Source organism: Rhinolophus hipposideros, assembly GCF_964194185.1.
Source record: "Rhinolophus hipposideros genome assembly, chromosome: 11".
NCBI classification, from domain to species: Eukaryota; Metazoa; Chordata; class Mammalia; order Chiroptera; family Rhinolophidae; genus Rhinolophus; species Rhinolophus hipposideros.
Window position 1 is genome coordinate 67,516,628 of NC_138057.1, and position 18,287 is coordinate 67,534,914.

The 18,287-nt window shown below is 44.6% G+C and overlaps 1 protein-coding gene across 1 annotated transcript in view; it reads left to right on the forward strand.

Moving 5' to 3' along the window:
- Window positions 1-18,287, forward strand: part of PAPPA (pappalysin 1) — a gene marked incomplete at its 5' end in the record, with an annotated part of 228,179 nt that overhangs the window by 48,694 nt on the left and 161,198 nt on the right. The window contains 3 exons of the mRNA XM_081066643.1: window positions 3,414-3,559; window positions 7,670-7,963; window positions 15,320-15,512. Of these exons, the coding sequence (XP_080922769.1) occupies window positions 3,414-3,559; window positions 7,670-7,963; window positions 15,320-15,512 (633 nt within the window). The remainder of the gene's footprint in view (window positions 1-3,413; window positions 3,560-7,669; window positions 7,964-15,319; window positions 15,513-18,287) is intronic.

Below are 18,287 nucleotides of genomic sequence, written 5' to 3' on the forward strand. Positions count from 1 at the left end.
ATACCTGGCTTGGCTCTGAATTGGTGAGAAGAAGTTAGCCAGCAGAAGGAAACTTTTAGCCACAGAACGCTTTTCCTTGGGGTGGGTCCCCCAAAAAGAGATGGAGAAAAGAGAGGCCGGTGAAGCTAGAAGCCTGAATGGCTACCATGAATTTCTCCTTTTTGGAAAACAGAGGCTTCTCAAAGTATGAGAAAAAAAGAAAAAAGAAAATCTAAAAAAAACCACACCAAACAAACAAACAAACATACAAGCAGGGGAATGGATCCAACACCCCACATCACTGCCTTGGGCCAGAGTGAATACCACCCTGTGAAAAGATTGCTTCTGTAATTACAACTGAATAAACAACCAATTAAAATGGCTCCCCCGGCCTTACCCCACCCTTCTCTCCCTCTCATGAAGCTTTCTCAGCCTAGAGCAATGGGGCAAAGAGGTGACTTTCTCTAATAACATTTGTGTCTTCTGCCTGAGAGAATGCTTGATGGAAATGCACAAATCAATTAGAAAACACTACGTAGTATGGAAAGGGCTAACAAGAAAACCTCAACTTCTCTGTGTTTTTAGCTTCCCCTCCCACACGTTGTTTCCCTTTTCGCCCTGGCCCTGTGGGAAGAGCTGGGCACATCTAGATTTGCACTTGACCTTGTCAGTATTTATGTGATCTCTGAACCCCTGTTACTTCATCTGTAAAACAGGGGTAAGTAATAGGAATAACTAAACACTTACTGAGGTTTTCTGTATGCCAGCTATTATGCTAAGCCCTTTACACTTCTTTTAGTAACATCCCAAATCCTCTATCCAGCTTGGCTCATCCCAAATACCCTTGTTTTGTATGTGAAGAAATAGGGGCAGGGGAAGTTGTGTAAGTTGCCAAACAGCAAGTGGAAGAGCTGGATTCAAACCCAAAACTTTGGCTTGAGAACGAGCCTCTTACTCACTCTCCCATGTGACTTCAAATCCTGCACAGAGATGGGACGGCATGTGTAGCAAGCACAGGGGCTGACATACAGCAAGGGCTTAATAAGCGCGGGCTTTCTTTCTCTGGTCACAGAACAGACTAGTTTGAACTCCTTAGGAGGCTTCCAGTCTAAGAAGCTGAAGATGGGATTTTAGAGGAGAGAAGGGCACAGCAGCAAGACTTCACGTCAGTACGTGAGCTTGTGTGGCTATCTTCGCAATTACTCGGTTCAACCTAGTTCTGGTCAACGCAGGTGCACCTCTCCTGGCCCTTCCTGTCTCCAAATCAAGTTAACCTTTTTTTTTTTTTTTTTGGGGGGGGGCTCTTGACCTGAGTGGGCAAGAGGGCACATGGGGTCTCAGACGTGTCCTATTCCTGTTGGAATAGAGGTATAGGTTTTTGACCCACAGAAATGCTCCTGATAGCACCTATTGTGTTGATAAGGAAACTGAGGCCTCATAGGAAGGAAGTGCTGAAACTGAGAGTAGGCCCTGTTTTAGTTTTTCTTTCATTCCCAATATAAATTCAACTCATTCAACGTTCACTGAGAGCTCCTAGGGTGTCAAGCCTTATGCTGAGGACCAGGTAAACAGAGATGAGTAAGGCATGTTCCCTATCTCCAGGGTGCCACAAGGAATGGCAGACAGAGACAGGTGAAGTAATTATGTGGAATGGTGTGAGAGCACACACACGAACGGGAGGTGGATGAGTATAGAGTTGGTAAAGGGGGTGGAGGTGAGATAGAAATCAGGGAAGTCTGCCTGGAGGAATGGCACCAGGACGGACTTTGGATTTGTTCATCAGAGAACAAAATGAGAAGCAGCGTCCTACAGAGGGACAGCATGAGTAAAGGCACTGGGGCTAATGCATCATGGTGGATGCTGTCAGGGCACTGTGGGATATTCAAGAGAGGAAACAGAAAGATATGAGGCTGAAAGGGGAGGCAAGGTCTTGCAGGCCATGCTGAGGAGCTTGGACGTTACACTTTCACTTGTGGGGAGTCCCTTTTCTGACTCCAGGAGGGAAGGAGAGGGAAACTGTTATTATGTGCTCCACATGCCAGGCTCTATGCCAACCCCTTGTAGAGAGACAACATTATAAAAAAGGAAAATACTTTCAACTAGCTGTATGACCTTCACAAGGTATGAAACAGAAGCCTCTGATTTCTCATCTGGAAAATGGGGATAATAATACTGCCTATCTCAGTGTTATGAAGAGATTCAAAGAGATAATCCGTGTACAGTCAGGCCACATGGAAGGGCCCGGCAAACATTAAATACCATTATTCATAGACTTTATCTCACCTTCTACATCAAGCTGCATGCTTGCTTATTTATGTATGTTTTATCCATTTATTCATTGATTCCTTTCCAACCTTCCTCAAGAAATGATTATCAGTTACTCACAAGATCCCTAAGATAACGATGACATATAAAATGGGAGCTGAAAGAAGCATGAGGGTGGAGCCGGCTGCCTCTCTCTACCGAGAGCCGTTGAATAATATGCCCGTGACTGATTGATGCAAACTGTAGTGTTTCTGTTCTGATGAGAGAGTCTTACTCTGCGAGGGAAGAACTCTTACTTATTAAGCACCTAGGATATGCCAGTCTCTGTCCAAAGACCATCTCTTTCTCTCTTCCACATGTGTTTGTTCCATGTATTAAAGAGTTGACAACTGTCGCATGAGGAGTTAATGCACTTATACGGCGAGACTACAGTGGCGGCTACCTCAAATACAATATCCCTCTCTAGTATGTTTTACAGAAAAAGAAATAGAGGCTTACAGAACGCAGAAGCATATGCTGTGGGAGGCAGCATGACGCCCCAGTGAGAAGAGGATAGGTTTCCAAGCTAGACAGAACTGGCCTTGAAACCCAGTTCTGCAACTTTAGACACCCTGTATAATAACATGGGGCCACGTGTTTGCTTATTTTGAAAATAGAGTAATAACACCTCCTTGCAAGGTTAGTGTAGAAATGCAAAGGCGGCCTCCTCCTGCCGCTCTGCATTGGCCACATAAATGGTCCGAGGTCCATAGTGAATAAGCAGAGAAGGAAAGAAGCCAAGATGAGGAAACATGGAGTCTCTTCCATGGTCTGTGTTCTTGATGTGTACCCACATTATGTGGCTCTGTTATCAGTCAAGATAGCAGAGTCCTTAGGGCACAGATGTTGACTTCAGATAAATCTAGGTTCTGAACTGAGCTCTGCTCTTTCTAAGCTGAGTAACCTTATCAAGCCTCTTAAACCCATCAGAATGCCCTTTTCTTATCTGTAAAATGGGATCATATCACGTACCGTATAATATGACTGGGGGAAGTTAATGAGGTGGTGTTTATAAAGTGCTTAGGAAAGTGCCTGGCACTTAGTAGCTCTCACTTAATTAGCGGTACCTGTTATGTGAATCGCGACTTTTTTGGATGCTGATGACAGCCAAGGTTCTTTTTCTATTACAGAGCATACTTGGATGTTAATGAACTGAAGAACATTCTTAGACTGGACGGATCAACGCACCTCAATATCTTCTTTGCGAACTCCTCGGAGGAGGAATTGGCGGGAGTAGCCACTTGGCCATGGGACAAGGAGGCCCTCATGCACTTAGGTGAGAATCAGAAACTTCTTCAGGAGGCAACCGGATTAGGACAGGAATGAATTTAGTACCGATGATGAAGATGGTGGCCAGGCATGATGGTGGTGGTTGGTGGTAGTGGGAATGGTGAACAATCTATCGCTTTTTAATGTCTAAAACTCGTCAGCATTCCTTATCTCATTTCACCCACCAAACAAAGCTCTGAAGAAAAGAACACAATAGTATTAACCCGGTTTTACCAGTGGGGAAACTGAGCTTCATAAAGGGACTGGGGCTTATCCAAGGTCACACACAAGTCAGCGGCAGAGACACATTGTGAATTTAAGTTTCTACCTCTGCCCATTGGTGGCTTTCTCCTTATTCCCCGCCTCTTTGGTCATACAAATATTTTCTCAGCACTGATAACCACATTGTGCTAGCATCGTCAATCATGGGTTGGCTTGAAAGACACCAAAGAGGCAAGAGAAAGTGAGTTTGTAAGAGCTCCTTGTTCCACCATGTTCTACGCACCGACAATGCCAGGAACTCTTCGTACATTTAAATTATGCATATCCATAAACCAGGCGTACATTTATACAACGCAAGCACCAAGGTCAGAAATGACAGTGGTTTCTGAACCAGGCCCTGCAAGCAGACATTGTAGTTGTTCAATTTTTATTTTTCCGTGCTCTCTCAATGCAGACATGCATTTTTTAACTTGTGCATATTTGAAATCATAGCATACATGCAAGTGTGTGTTTTTTTTTTCATTTAATATTATGCTATCTACATTGTTCCATGTTGCAGCAGTCTTCCTAATTACTTCCCATCCAATTATTTTTCACTTGACATCACAAGAGAAAAGCCTGTCTTTCTGGTTTATTTCCATCTCTCTAAAGACGAGATTTGTAATGGCCACATAATAGTCCATTGAGTGAGGGCGCTGTAGTTTATTTAAACATCTCCCCTGTGAGGGGATGTTGTCATTATTTACACCAATGAACAGCGATGATTCAGTGAACATCTTCATCTGAGAACGTCAGGGCTCAGCAGTGACAGAGCTGGATGTTTTGTCAGGCCTGCCTGGTCCCCCAGCAATAGGCCCAGAGTCCAATAGCTGCTCTAAACCTGCCATATCTTGGAGATGAGGAACTTTGCAATTTCAGATGATGAAGTTGTGCTGAATCAAACTCCAGACTTAGTTCTCTTACACTGCTCTCATTTCTCAATTGTTTTTAAGAGAATCAAACGTGTATGTGTGTGTGTGTGTGTGTGTGTGTGTGTGTGTGTGTGTGTGTGTAGAGATAAATATAAAGATTAATATGTAGTGCTTCTCACCTGGGGGATTTTATCTCCTAGGAGACATTTGACAATGTGTAGAGATATTTTTTTGTTACAAATGGGGGGATGCTACTGGCATCTAGTGGGTGGAGACCAGTGATGCTGCTAAATCTCCTGCAATATCCACAAGAAAGACTTATCTAGTCCAAAATGTCAATAGTGTTGAGGTTGAGAAACCCTGAGATTGATGATAGACAGGTAGACAGACAGACACAGGCGGACGGGTTTGGCCGAGGAGAGTGTGCTACTTCAGCAAACTTTAAGACGATCAGCTTGTATCACGTGCCTAAGATTACCTATGGGGATCCTGCTGGTCCAGAGCCAAAATCCATGGTTGTTCTCAGCTGTGACTTTATTTAGTAGGGCCCTAGACAAGTCTCTTTCCTTCCCCAGGTCTCAGTTTCCTCAGATTTTAAGTGAACAGGTTTGACGAGGCCAGCCTCCACGGACTCTTCTCAGTGCTGAAATTTTGTCCTATTGGCAAAGCAACCGAAAAGGCTGTGATCAGAGTCTTAGAGGAGTTGAACAGCAGGCTTCGAAAGTTATAGAAAAATACTCCTGATAATTCCATGAATCTCAGAGACTGGCTCAGGACCAGGAATACAGAAGGCTATAAATCCATGGCATGTTATAGTATTTCAGGATGATGTCAGGCTCAAGCTATTTCACCTTTTAAGAGAAGCAGTGAAACCGGACTCAGGGCTCTGTGCTGTCGCTCTGTGAGAAGGAATGAGTTGGGAGGGAGAGAGGTGAAACAAACAGAACCGGCCTGGACATCAAGTCTGCAATCCCGTCAGTAACCCTGGAAATACTTGTGGGGTCCCCCCACATTACCTCGGTGTCAAAGCTTCATGAAGGCAGAGCATCACAGGCATTGTGTTGCTATTGATCTGAGAGCTCACCAGAGATGCAGAGTCACTTTCCCAAGATCACACAGCCAACGTGAAGCAGATGGAGGATTGCAACCTATGTCAGGCTAACTCCAGCTGGCCTCCAGGCTGCCGCCTCCCCACTCTGAGATATTGATCATAAACAGTTTCTCTGCAGTAGCCCCAATCAAACCCAATTTATTAGAACTATATATAATTACACTTCTTCTGCTGTTGCACAATGATCTCTGGAAAAAGTCTTGGGTGGGAAGGAGATTATATTTCATATTATGATTGACAGAAAATAATTGAGAGAGATTTCCTGTCTCAATTTCTCTTCCTCCCTGTCTCTGCCTGCCTCTACACACACACACACGCACACACACACACACACACACACACACACACCCCTTCTCATACATCTTTATCTTTGTGCTAGAAGGCTCCGAGCAGTTCAGAATTAGTAGATTCCGTGAGCCCCATGACTGAGCGAGCTTACCCTCCCAGCAGTTTAGTCCGAGATAACCTCCCGCCCCCTTGCCCACTCCAGGCTTGCCAGGACAAATCAACAAGGCTCTGCCTCCTTACATTCTTTTATAAAACTGCACTTAAAGTTACTAACTTACAGGGAGCTCAGACCTGAATTTTAACTTTCCCTTAGACACACTTAGATTTTAAAGTTTAAATATCTCTCTGCTAGCCTATACGTATTTCTCCAGTGCCTAAAATGAACATGGAACAATGCTATTCATTGATTCTCCTGAGATCCATTCCATCTGTCTCCCCAAGCTAAGCAATGCTCAGTCTTCTAAGGCATGCGGTGTAGACCATTGCTTCTCACACTAGAACGTACAGACAGGTCATCTGGGACTTTTGTTAAAATTCAGATTCTGCTTCTGTAGGCCTTGAATGGGACCTGAGATGCTGCATTTCTAATCACCCTCCAAGAGACGCTCATGCTGCTTGTTCTTGAGCTACACTTGGGGCACCGAGTGATTAGACAGTAAGTAAGGTGTTATGCTAGCTCCTTACATGTGACTAGACCTGGTAAAACTTATTTTGTTGGGTCAGCATTCAGCAAACATTCAACACACATTTCCTGAGACGCCATGTTCCAGGCCCTGCGACAGGCATTACAGTAGAACGAGATTAAGAGCCCTGGCTCTGGAACCCAAGGATCTTGGTCCAACTTTCAGCTCCACAATGACTAACTTGATCATAGGCCAGTTGCTTCACCTCTGTGTAAATCAGTGCCTGTCTCGTTGGGTTGTGAATGATTAAGTGTGATTATACACAAGAAACCCTCAGCACAGGCCTGAAGAGATGTAATAAGTGCCCAAGAAATGTTGACTGTTACGCTCACTATTATAATGGTGAGTGTAACGTGGTGCCGGCTTTCAGGAGTGTCTCACTCTCATAGACTCTAGAGATGATGAAATGGGACTCAGAGACGGTAATCGGCTTGCTCAACGTCACGGGTTAGTGAAGGCAGAATGAGAACTGGAACCAACGTGTCCGAACCATGAGGGGCTTCATTTCAACAAAAGCAAGTAGAATGTGTATAAGCCAGAGCGTGACTTTCTGAGGAAGAAGGTACAGCAGAAAGGTTGACTAGCCCAGAAATCAAAGTCCTTAGGTTATAATCATGCCACCTCTTTTAAAGTAGTTTGAAATCACGTTGGGTAAGTTGTTTCCCTTCTTTAGGCATTGGTGTTTTCCTCTGAAAAATGAAGGCATTGCATAAAATGACTTTTGAGACGCCTTCCTACGCCATCAGTGATTCATAGTACAAGTCCTAACAGCTCCCAGGGCCGTGGAGTCATAGGGTGGAGAAGCCTGGAGTTACTTAGGGCAGCACCCCCTTGATTAAGAGATTCCTGGACCAGGACGCCAAGTGTCCTGCTTGCCTAATGCTCTGGTTTTTCCCTTGCAGGTGGCATTGTCTTGAACCCATCTTTTTATGGCATTCCCGGGCACACCCACACCATGATTCATGAGATTGGGCACAGCCTGGGACTCTATCACATCTTCCGAGGCATCTCGGAAATCCAGTCTTGCAGTGACCCCTGCATGGAAACGGAGCCCTCCTTTGAGACTGGAGACCTCTGCAGTGACACCAACCCAGCCCCGAAACACAAGTTCTGCGGGGACCCAGGCCCAGGAAACGACACCTGTGGCTTCCATAGCTTCTTCAACACTCCTTATAACAACTTCATGAGCTACGCAGGTAGGACCTTTCTCTCTGCAGGGGTGCCGGGCCTCAGTTGGGCTCAGAGGAGCTCTGAGCAAGCTGCTTACCTTTGCTAAGCAGTCTTCTTCCTACTAACAATTCCTCACCCCACACAATAGGGATAATATTCCTTCCATGATACCCTTAGGGGACGAGAAAGATGTTGCATCTGAAATGGCCTCAGGAAGACCCACGATGGGAAGCAGACCAGGACCAAAAGTCAGGAAACCGGAGTAGAAGGCCTGCCTCTGCCACTAGGTCACACTACAGTGTCCCCTCTCTTTTCTCAAGAAAATGGACTCTTTGGACTATATCTCCTAGGTTTCTCCTACTTGCCCATCTGTATTTTTCTCTGCCAGGGGTGGATCAAACTTTTTCTTTTTAAAACATAAAACTCGCACACCCTCCTCTACTGTTTCCTTACAAAAACAGAAACCAACCAAATGAAAAAAAACCACAAAGAATGCTTTTGGTTTTACAAATACAAAATTATTACATGAGATCAATATGTCCTTTTCCTATAACTGCATATATCCTATCAAAACCCTTTTAAATTTCATTAGTAACAGTATTAAGGACTCATTCTTTGGGTTCTAGGCTGCTCTACATTTCCTTTTTGCGTGTTTCAAGGCCACTTCTAGCCCTCATCTTGGCAAATTAGAACAAGATACCCCCTCTCTCTGGGCGGTCCACAACCCTCACCACTGACCCCTTAAGCCGAGAGTCTTTGTGTGAGATCTGCAAAGCTGCATATGGTAACCCGGCACAAATTCTATTATAATATTTCGGTGACTCTTTTCCCTCCAGAACAAGTGAGTTCTATGAAGGCAGAGATTGCCTTTAATACATCACTGTATTCCTAGCACCTCGAACAGGGCCTTCAGGCTTAATAAATATTTGCTAGGAAGAAAGAGAGGGAGAGAGTCCAGGAGGGACAAAAAGGAGTAAATGCTCTATAAAATTGATTCTTATCCATAATCGTATTTCTACTTATATAAAAGTTTATTGTCCATAAAGGACTTTATTACACACCATCATCTCATTTCATTCTCACCGAAAACCTATGGAGTAGGAACTGTTCCCATTATACAGATGACAATACTGAGGACTACTGATGTCATTTGCCCCAGGGCACATATCTGACTCCAAGCATTTTTTCTGTTCTATAATCGCGCCACTCTTCAAAAGGGAAGTGGATGATGAGTGAGTGGAAAATGGAACACCCTGGGTGGTTTTCACACTCCGCTCAACAGAGATGCCTCGGGGGGCTGCCCTGAGTGGGCCCCCATCTCTGCTTGAACCAGGGATGCCCCCCTTCCAACTGTTTTTCATTTCTGTTGGGGTTTTACTTCAGATTATGTGTGGGGAGAGGATTTTTCTATGAAAACCGTATGAATCTGATGATCCCCAATGGATCTTCCTGCTTTCCCATTTGGGCTGATGACCTCTGGGGGCCTCGGGTTCATACAGTGCAAATCTAAGGTCCCTTAAAGTGTCAATAACCAAGAGTCTTTAGGTTTAGGTCTCTTAAAAAGACCCAAGGGCTGGGTATTTCCTCAAAAGCAGATTCCCACTGGGCTCCCATTCCCAGCCAAGCCGACATCCCACATCCGGTGCCCTGTCCCCTCACATAGTCCTGCTTACGTTCCATTTCTGTAGCACCTTTCCTTGGCCAGCTCGACGCACATGGAAAATAAACAATAACATGAGTTTGGAAGTTTGCCGGCCTCTTAAGGGCCTAGGAGCAGCCACTAGCTACCAGACCCCCATAAACTAAATCTTTTTTTTGTTTTGTTTTTTGTTCCCCTTTGTACAGATCTAAAGGGTGATTGATTTACTGTTGTTTTTTTAAAGGAACCCCTCAGCTCAGTGACCCATTAACAGCAGAACTAATTCACTGAGCTACGATAACAAACTTACACCCGCAAAAGCATATTCAAGGCGACCACGAGCTTTGAAATGTTTGTTTTCCTTAGGATCTCTGATAGATGAGGTGACAAAAGCAGCTGGATGAAATTCAAAATACAGAACAGGGCCGGGTTCTCAGGGCTGGGGAGAGCCATGCACAGGGGCTGTATAGTCAAGGCAAGAGGGCGGAAACCTTACCAGGTCAGCCGCTTCCAGTCCCTTCCTTCCTGGGTGTTTCTTCCTCAGGCCTGTTCACTGGTTGGGTAACGAATCTAGTGCAATGCTGTCCCATAGAACATTCTGCAAAGATAGGCATGTTCTATGTCTGCTGCCCAGGTTGCAAGCCATGGAGCACTTGCAATAGGGCTAGTGAGACTGAGGAACTGCATTGTTAGTCTTAAATGATTTTAATGACTTTAAATGGAAACAACCACACATGGCTGGTGGCTACCGTATTGGTCAGTGCTGGTCTATAATAATTGCTGAGTGCCTATAAGATGCCAGACACTGTGTGAAACGCTTCAGAGGTTTGTCTCAGAGAATCCTCAAAATAACCCAGGGAGGTAACGGCTATTATTATTGCGCCCATTTTACAGATGCAGAAAGTGTGCTTTAGGGAGCTTCAGTGGCTTGCCCAGGGTCACACAGCAAAACCAAGACAAACCTTTCTTACTGCACAGCCTGTGTTATTAATCAATAATTATTTGGCTCCCTTTCTGAAACTAGGGGAAGTTAAAAGGGTCCCAAGTACTACCAAGCAGGCAGCAGGGAGGTGATGGGCGCAAGCCTCGTTGAACAATAGGAACATATGGTCACGTTGAGCTGCTGGATAAGCCCTGGTAGATAAAAAGGCAACAGCCTGGACTCTACTTCCTGAAGATAATAGGCCACAGGGTGGGGTGGGGAGGTGCCAAGAGTCAGGGCCTCCTTGAGTGTGGTAACCAGGTCTTCTCCAGCCTATGGGGGCAGATGTCTTGTTACCAAATTCCTGAGTGTCAGGGCCTCTTAATACGTACACACGCTTTGACCCAGCAGTCCTCTTTCTAAGGACTATATCCTAAGGAAATAAGTCAGTTTATGCGTTTAAAGATTTAGTCATGTGAATGTTCTTACTAAAGTGTATTCTCCAAATATTAATTAGGCATTTAGTACCTGCCAGGCATAGAAGAAAAATGCTTCTATGTGTGAAAAATTAGCAACTGCTTCCAAGGCCAAAGGGAATGGATTGCTGAAATAAGGCCTCCGCAGGCTACAACGTTATGTGGTCACTACAGAAGATGTGGAAAATGATTGAGGGGTGCAGACAGAGAAGACGAGTGACACAGTGGTTCAGGGCATGGAGTTTGGGGCTTGAGCCCTCCATGCCTTTGAGCCAAGCAATTTACTTTTCTCTGAGCCTCAGTCACTTCATCGATACCATGGAGAATAATCACACTTACCTGTGTGACGGTAGGTGTCATCAGACAGGTGAAGGGCTCAGAACTGTCCTTGGTAATGTCATTAGATCCCAATCAGTGACAATTAGTAGGATCATTTGTTAGCTATTTAAGGTGAAAATAGTCACAGAATCTTATGTCTAGTGTAAGACGGGAGTGTGTGTGTGTGTGTGTGTGTGTGTGTGTGTGTGTGTGTGTGATGAGAATTACACATATTCATATCCATATACACATACCTATATACTAAATATTAATTTATTTTCTCTAGGTAATGAGTTTAGGGTGATATTTATTTCTTTGCAACCTTTTTTGCTATATTAAAAGTGTTCTACAATGAATATCTATAACTTTTATCATCTCTTATTATTACTGTTGTCATTATCACTCTTTTTTAAAACAGCAAAAAGGCAGGGACTTTGACAAAGAGCAACTTAGTTAGCCATGCACCAGGTATGGGTTTGCTTGCTAAATGCTCCCACCGCTTTCGGAGGCAGGTCACATGGTGATTCCCTATTTCACCCTGGGTGAAACTGAGGCTGTTGGAAGTCTGCAGTTTGCCTGTGGTTCCACAGGGAATGGAAGCACCCTGTGCATGCCTTTCACCTCCCTGCTCTGTGGCCTCCCAGCCCCAGAGGGAGATAGTCTCTGAAGAACAAAGTTCCCTTCGCAAACTCAGGCAGGACAGCAACAGCATGGGGGGAGGGGACTGGTGCCCAATCCCAACATGCTGACATCCCCAAAGTTCTTCCTGCTAGGGGACAAGATGGAGACAGAAGAACAAAGTGGGCCAGTCGGCCCTGGAGAGCAGGATCTGGAGGCCACAGTCCTCAGGAGAGGAAGCGTGTGGTGACTGCAAGCCAAGAGGGGCTGACTGCAGATACTCTCTAACTCAGACAGAGCGTTCATGATAAATGGAAACCCTTTGGTTCCCACCCACCCTGATAGCAGCGGGTCTCCTAGCAATGCACAATGGGACAGACTTCATTTTCTGACTTCAGTGTTAAAACAGATGCATTTCTGTTTCCCTGCCGGGTTCTATCTCTTACCCATGTTTCAAACTCTTTTTTTTATTGACAAACATGGGAATGGCTAATTTTTAAGTTATAAAAGGAAAATGCACTTCTTTGGGGGAAAACAAGAAACAAATCAGAGGGTTTAGAAGAAAACATATGTGGTTTTTCCTCTCCATTCATCTTGATAAATGCTTTGTATGCTCCAGTTGGTTGAATCCTCATAACAACTCTATGTAGTGGGATTGATTTAAATAACTAATTTATACCGGAGGGTCCTGAGTTCTAAAGTTACTTTCTTTATTTGGCAATGAGTAATTAGTATTCTGTTCTATGCCTGTGCCTAACGAATACAGCCATTCCCTTATTAATAGAGAGACGTGTCATTTCAAATATTTTTACTATTATAAATGATGCTTCAAAAATCCCTGTACGTACCTTTCCCCATATTTGTTCATGAATACCTATCTATTGAATTCCCAAGTGTGGTATTCATAGATCGAACAGAATGAATATTTTCTATTCTGTGTTTTTCTGGCTTCCCATTTTCCAACACTTGCCTACACACACACACACACACACACACACACACACACACACACGTGCCATTTCCTGTCATGTGGCAGTGAACAGTTACTGAGCATTTATCATGGTTACTGGTACTCCACTCCCCTTCTCCCTCGCTGTGTTCTGAGATAAGCACCCTTATCATCATCACCTCCACTTTACGGATGGGGAACTGCGGGCATGCAATCACGTGCCCATTTGACTCCAGCTCCTTCCTGCACTAATCTAACTATATAACCATGCTTCGCAGCCATCATGTTCTTCTCCTGACTCTAGCCTATTCAGTGGCTTTGCCAGGGCTCCCAGGATGAAGGGCAAAGTTCATAGTAAAAAAGAAAAATTTACCTGATGGCCTGGCTCTTCTCAGACCAAGACATTTGCACTGCATTCTGCAGCCAGTCGGGAGTCATAGAATGTTTGGTATCCAAGGCAACACTGGGGCTTGAGAGAGATTCAGGCTAGTCATTCTTTTACAGAGCTTGCTAACAGACACCAGACCCTTTTGCTTCCTTCAGGTGTAGGGAAGACTTCCCCAGGGCAGTGGAAAGGAGACTGTCAAAGTTCCTAAGGGGATCAGAGGCAGCTTCTGTGTATAACCTCCTTGCATCTCTGTTCCTTCCCCAAGCTGGATTCTCAAGGTCACGTCCAACTGCCCAGCACCTGCCCAAACTTATTTGCTGTTTGTTTGATAAGGGGAAGTGAGTGTATGCTGTAGGATTCCCAGTGGTGGGTTTATTTTAAGATCTGGCCAGGCCCGTGCTCCTCTGTCTGGGGCCCAGCTGCAGAAACCCTGAGCAGACGGACACCTCCGGGAAGTGGTGTTTTTGGAAAGCAAGCCAAAACAGTGCCTTGCCCTGTCCCTGGGGCAGCTGAAGAAAGCTGTCGAAGGAAGAGATGGGAGGCAAGCTTATTCCTTGGGGGCTGAGTCTTGGGTCACCGCCTTTAGTCCCCATCTTAGAAAAGAGAGAATGGGATTGAAGGTCATTCCATCTAAAGACATTTAAGAGATTGTATCCCAGCCCCCTCAGACTCAGGTTCAACTCCTATTAATCAAGCACCTTCAGGATGCTTTACCCACACAAAGTCTCATTTATGTTCAGAAAGAAGTTCTCATAATGATTATCATATTTCTCATATTGATGATCCTATATTAAGTTTTGCTCCAAAAGACACATTAGGGCTTATGTGCACGGGATGTCCTCCTGAAAAAATCATGCTAGGGCTTATTTTCCGGTTAGGTCTTATTTTCAAGCAAACACAGTAGAAGCCTAGCCTTGGAGTCAAGACTGTCTGGGTTCAGATCTCAGGTTTGTGTCTCGTTCTGTGATCTTAAAAAAGTTGCTTGACCTCTCTCAGCCTCAATTTCCTCCTCTGTAAAATGGAGAAACCCATAGTCTTTGTTCCAAAACCAGTGGGAAAGTTAAATGCCCAAAGCACAGTGCCCGTTGCCTGGCTCATACTGAGTACACGGCAGACGTCCCAGGGTCAGTGCTGTGCGAAGGTTGCAGTTATCCTCATGTTCCCAGCATGGATACCGAGCCTGGATTGTTGCTAGCTCTGCCTGACTCTCAGGCCTGTGCTCACGGCATGGGACCCCTGCCTCTGTGGTCTTGGAGCTCCGTCTCCTGCAGTCCCTCAACTTTCTTTCACAGTCTTAGCCATGCTATCTGGTTGACCTCAAGTACGTCCTTTGGAAGTCTCTCTTGTTCATTCTCCTTCCCCAACATGCTATCTCCTTCTGTTCATCAGTGGTCGGCATGGCAAACTTTAACAGCCTTATGACAACCTTGACTCATACAATAAACCGCCCTTCGCATTTTATCTAGACTGGTAGCTACTCAAGGGCAGGAATGTCTTAAGTTTCACCTTGGCACCTTGGCCCTTGGCACAGAGCAGAGGATATGTAATGGATACTCAGAAGGTTTGTTTGAAGGACAATATCACTGCATTGGTACATAGTAGAATTGATGAATGAGTGTGAAGGAATGAATGGACAAGTTTATGCATAAAAGAACAAGTGAATGAGTAACTGAATGAATGAATGAATGAATGAGAGAGTGAATGAGTGGTGAGGGAGGGAGCAGATAAGGGAATGTGTGACTTACTGACCAGTGGATTTGGGGGCTCATGGAAAGCAGCTTATCTTGCCCTTGTCCTTAGCCATGACCTCTGGGCTGTTCCCTCTCCAGCCATAGATGTAGTTTTCTTGTTCCGCCCACCCTCCAGTTCTTCCTTTTCCCTCTCACCTGTCTCCAGAAGTGATGACTACACTAATTTGTTCACAGACCATTAACTCTTGAGCACTGGAAGAGGCCAGCTCTGAGTTGGCAAGGGCTGGGCTGCTGGCCCTCCAGCCGCCAGGAGACGTCATAATTCTCTTGCGTGCCTGCCCGTGCAGTCAGGTTCTTATCTCTCCCTCTGCCTGCTTGCAGATGACGACTGCACTGACTCCTTCACGCCCAATCAAGTGGCCAGAATGCACTGTTACCTGGACTTGGTGTACCAGAGCTGGCAGCCCTCCAGGAAGCCGGCGCCTGTCGCCCTGGCCCCCCAGATTGTGGGCCACACAACCGACTCCGTGACGCTGGAGTGGTTCCCCCCCATCAATGGCCACTCCTTTGAAAGGTGAGTGTGGTCTGTGCAGTGTTGATTCCCCCTTCTCTCTCCTGCCAAGAAAGGAAACTTGGAAAGCAAGTAAAACTTGGAGATTTTGCTGTGTTTTTTGTCCTTGCTCTTGTTTAATGGGGATCGCCACCACCTAGCACAGTGACAGGCCCATATAGGCACATTATAAATTTGGGGGTTGGAGAATAAGATAAATGATGACTAATAGAAATTAACAAGTAATAAAACATTTTAAGTGAATGAATGTTTAGCTTTAATTTATTGTTGAAAATCTGGAAACTTCTTTGGCCAGAACCTCCTCTGGGATAGAGATACTGGTTTGGTCTCCATGAGCTCAGGATTTGAAATTGGCAAACACTTTCATAGAAATATTATATATGAGCGTGTACATATGTGTATGGGTATATATTCATACATTACACATGGATCAACATGCGTATATATAATATATAATTAGAATCTTTGTGCGCCGTGTTTCTTTGTAGGATGAAAGGTAGAATTTTTAGAAGACCAGGGAGTGATAAATGGAGGCGCAGAATACCTTAGCTCTGCCACCCTGTCTGTCATGTACTAGCTGTATGGCCTTGGGCAAGTCACTTTCCCTCCTTGGGTCTTACTCTCCTCCCCTGAAAAGTGGGTCACATGACGCCTCAGTGGCCTGAGGTGGAGACCTGAATCAGATATTCCCTTGTGGTACCTTTCAGCATTGAGTCCACCTGAGGAGACCAAGTGTGAACCAGATTTTAAAGGGTCATGGAAATGGAGAGCATTTTAGATCTTGCTCCCCAACATATAGCATGAGTTCTGCTTAAATAAACTCTTACAAAAATTCTCTGGAAAAAAAAAAAATATATATATATATATATATAATAAAAGGTCATGAAAATGGTCTAAGATGATAACATCTCTATTGGCATTAGGCTATAATTTAGGACAGATTAGTATATTCGCCCCCCTTAGCCCCTCTTTATCCAAAAATGATACAATAACATTGATGCTGCTGAAAATAATAACCCACTAATCATTAATTGATATTAATCGATGGTTGTGTTTGCCGCCACTTACCGAGTGTTGACTCTGTCTGTGCTGGATTCTGTACTAAATGCTTTATATACAGACTCTCGTATAATCTTTCCAGTAACTCTATAAAAGGGGGATCATCTTCCCCTTTTTCCGGATAAGGAGGGAACTGAAGCTCAAAGAGGCTGAGCGATTTGACCAAGAGCCCATAGGAGGTTGTGGGAGTTAGGCTGCAACTCATATTTGGCAATGTCTGGTCTCAGACTCCCATGTGTTTTCAGTAAGTGCTTCCAAAAGTCGAATTATGAAGGAGGTGTGTGTGTGTGTGTGTGTGTGTGTGTGTGTGTGTGTGTGAGAAAATATATCAGCTCATGGCACCATGTTAAATTTGGGCTCTAATTTTGCCTTCTACCATCAGTCCCTGGTCTAGAACCTTCATTTGGCAGCTGGGGGAATGTGATCGCAGGGAAGGAAATGCACTCCCGAGCCCCTCTGTAGAAACCCCCCCTTCCCCTGCCCCAGCTGCCCTCACTGGGAGCTCAGAGCTGGGTTTGGGAAACCTCATGTGACACTTCAGAGCAGGCTTTCCAGCAGCCTGTAGATTTATTTATTTTTTCTGTGGCAATGAGAAGTATCAGACTTTTGGTCAAGCCTTGGCCTCGATTCCACTTAAAAATGGAAGTTTTGTAAATGAAGCTTCCTGTGTATGTATTCAATTTGTATTTCATAAAGCAGTTATTGTCCATTAAATAAATACCATCTGATTGTTGGAAACCTATTGGAGGGTTAATTGTTGTGTAATGAGATATGTCTCTATTACATAGTGCCCTCAGCTTCAATCAATATGTTTTTAATAACCTATAGTCAGTTGGTACTTGAGGCTCATACAATAGCTATTCTGTTCAGTTTGAGATTTCATAACGGAGTTATCATATGTTAAATTAAAACTGACATTTCAGAAACATGTCTAATTAGGGTTAACAGCTATGTAGACCATAGGCTACGGCTAAAGGAAGTCAGTCCACAAGTTCAATAACTTGTAAAGAAACGGACCTGTGTATGTCACTCTCCTGTATGTGCAGAGTTTATACTCCTGAATATTGGCTTAGTTCAAAGTACACAAGCTTTGATGTCAGGTTGCCTGTGTTGCATTCTCAGCTTCACCACTCTTAGTCTCTAGGACCTTGGGCAAGACATCTCCCGTCTCTGACCCTCAGTGTCTTCTGGAAAAAGGTGCTAATCATGCCCACTTCAGCTGGCTTTTGTGGGGGAATTCAACAAGATGACATCTATGAAATGCCCAGCACACACTCTCTATGTTCAGAAGATATTAGCTCCCATCCTGTACAAAGTTTTCCAGAGCTGTTTAGCTACTTGAAAATATTCTTTCTTTGCAAAATCTCTGGTGTTTTCCACGACATCCATCAATGCCAACCTCTTGCCCCTGGCCATCCTCATGCCCTCCTGCTGTTCCTCACATCTGTGGTCTAAGGGACTACAAGTGTTTCCCTTAAAAAAACATATCCAGATCCTCCCCCAGCCTGTGTCCTCACACACGGGCAACTGAATAAATAATTCAAGGCCACCCTCGGCTTTTCTAACTCCTTTATTTTTATCAGTCTTGCAAACATGTGTTGACTGGATGGTTTCAGTTTTCTGAATGACTGGCTGTGGTGTATTAGAAAGAGCACTGGACTGGGAACCAAGAGACCTGGATCTGAAATCTTTGAGACCTCACCTCTTCCCTCTTCCTCA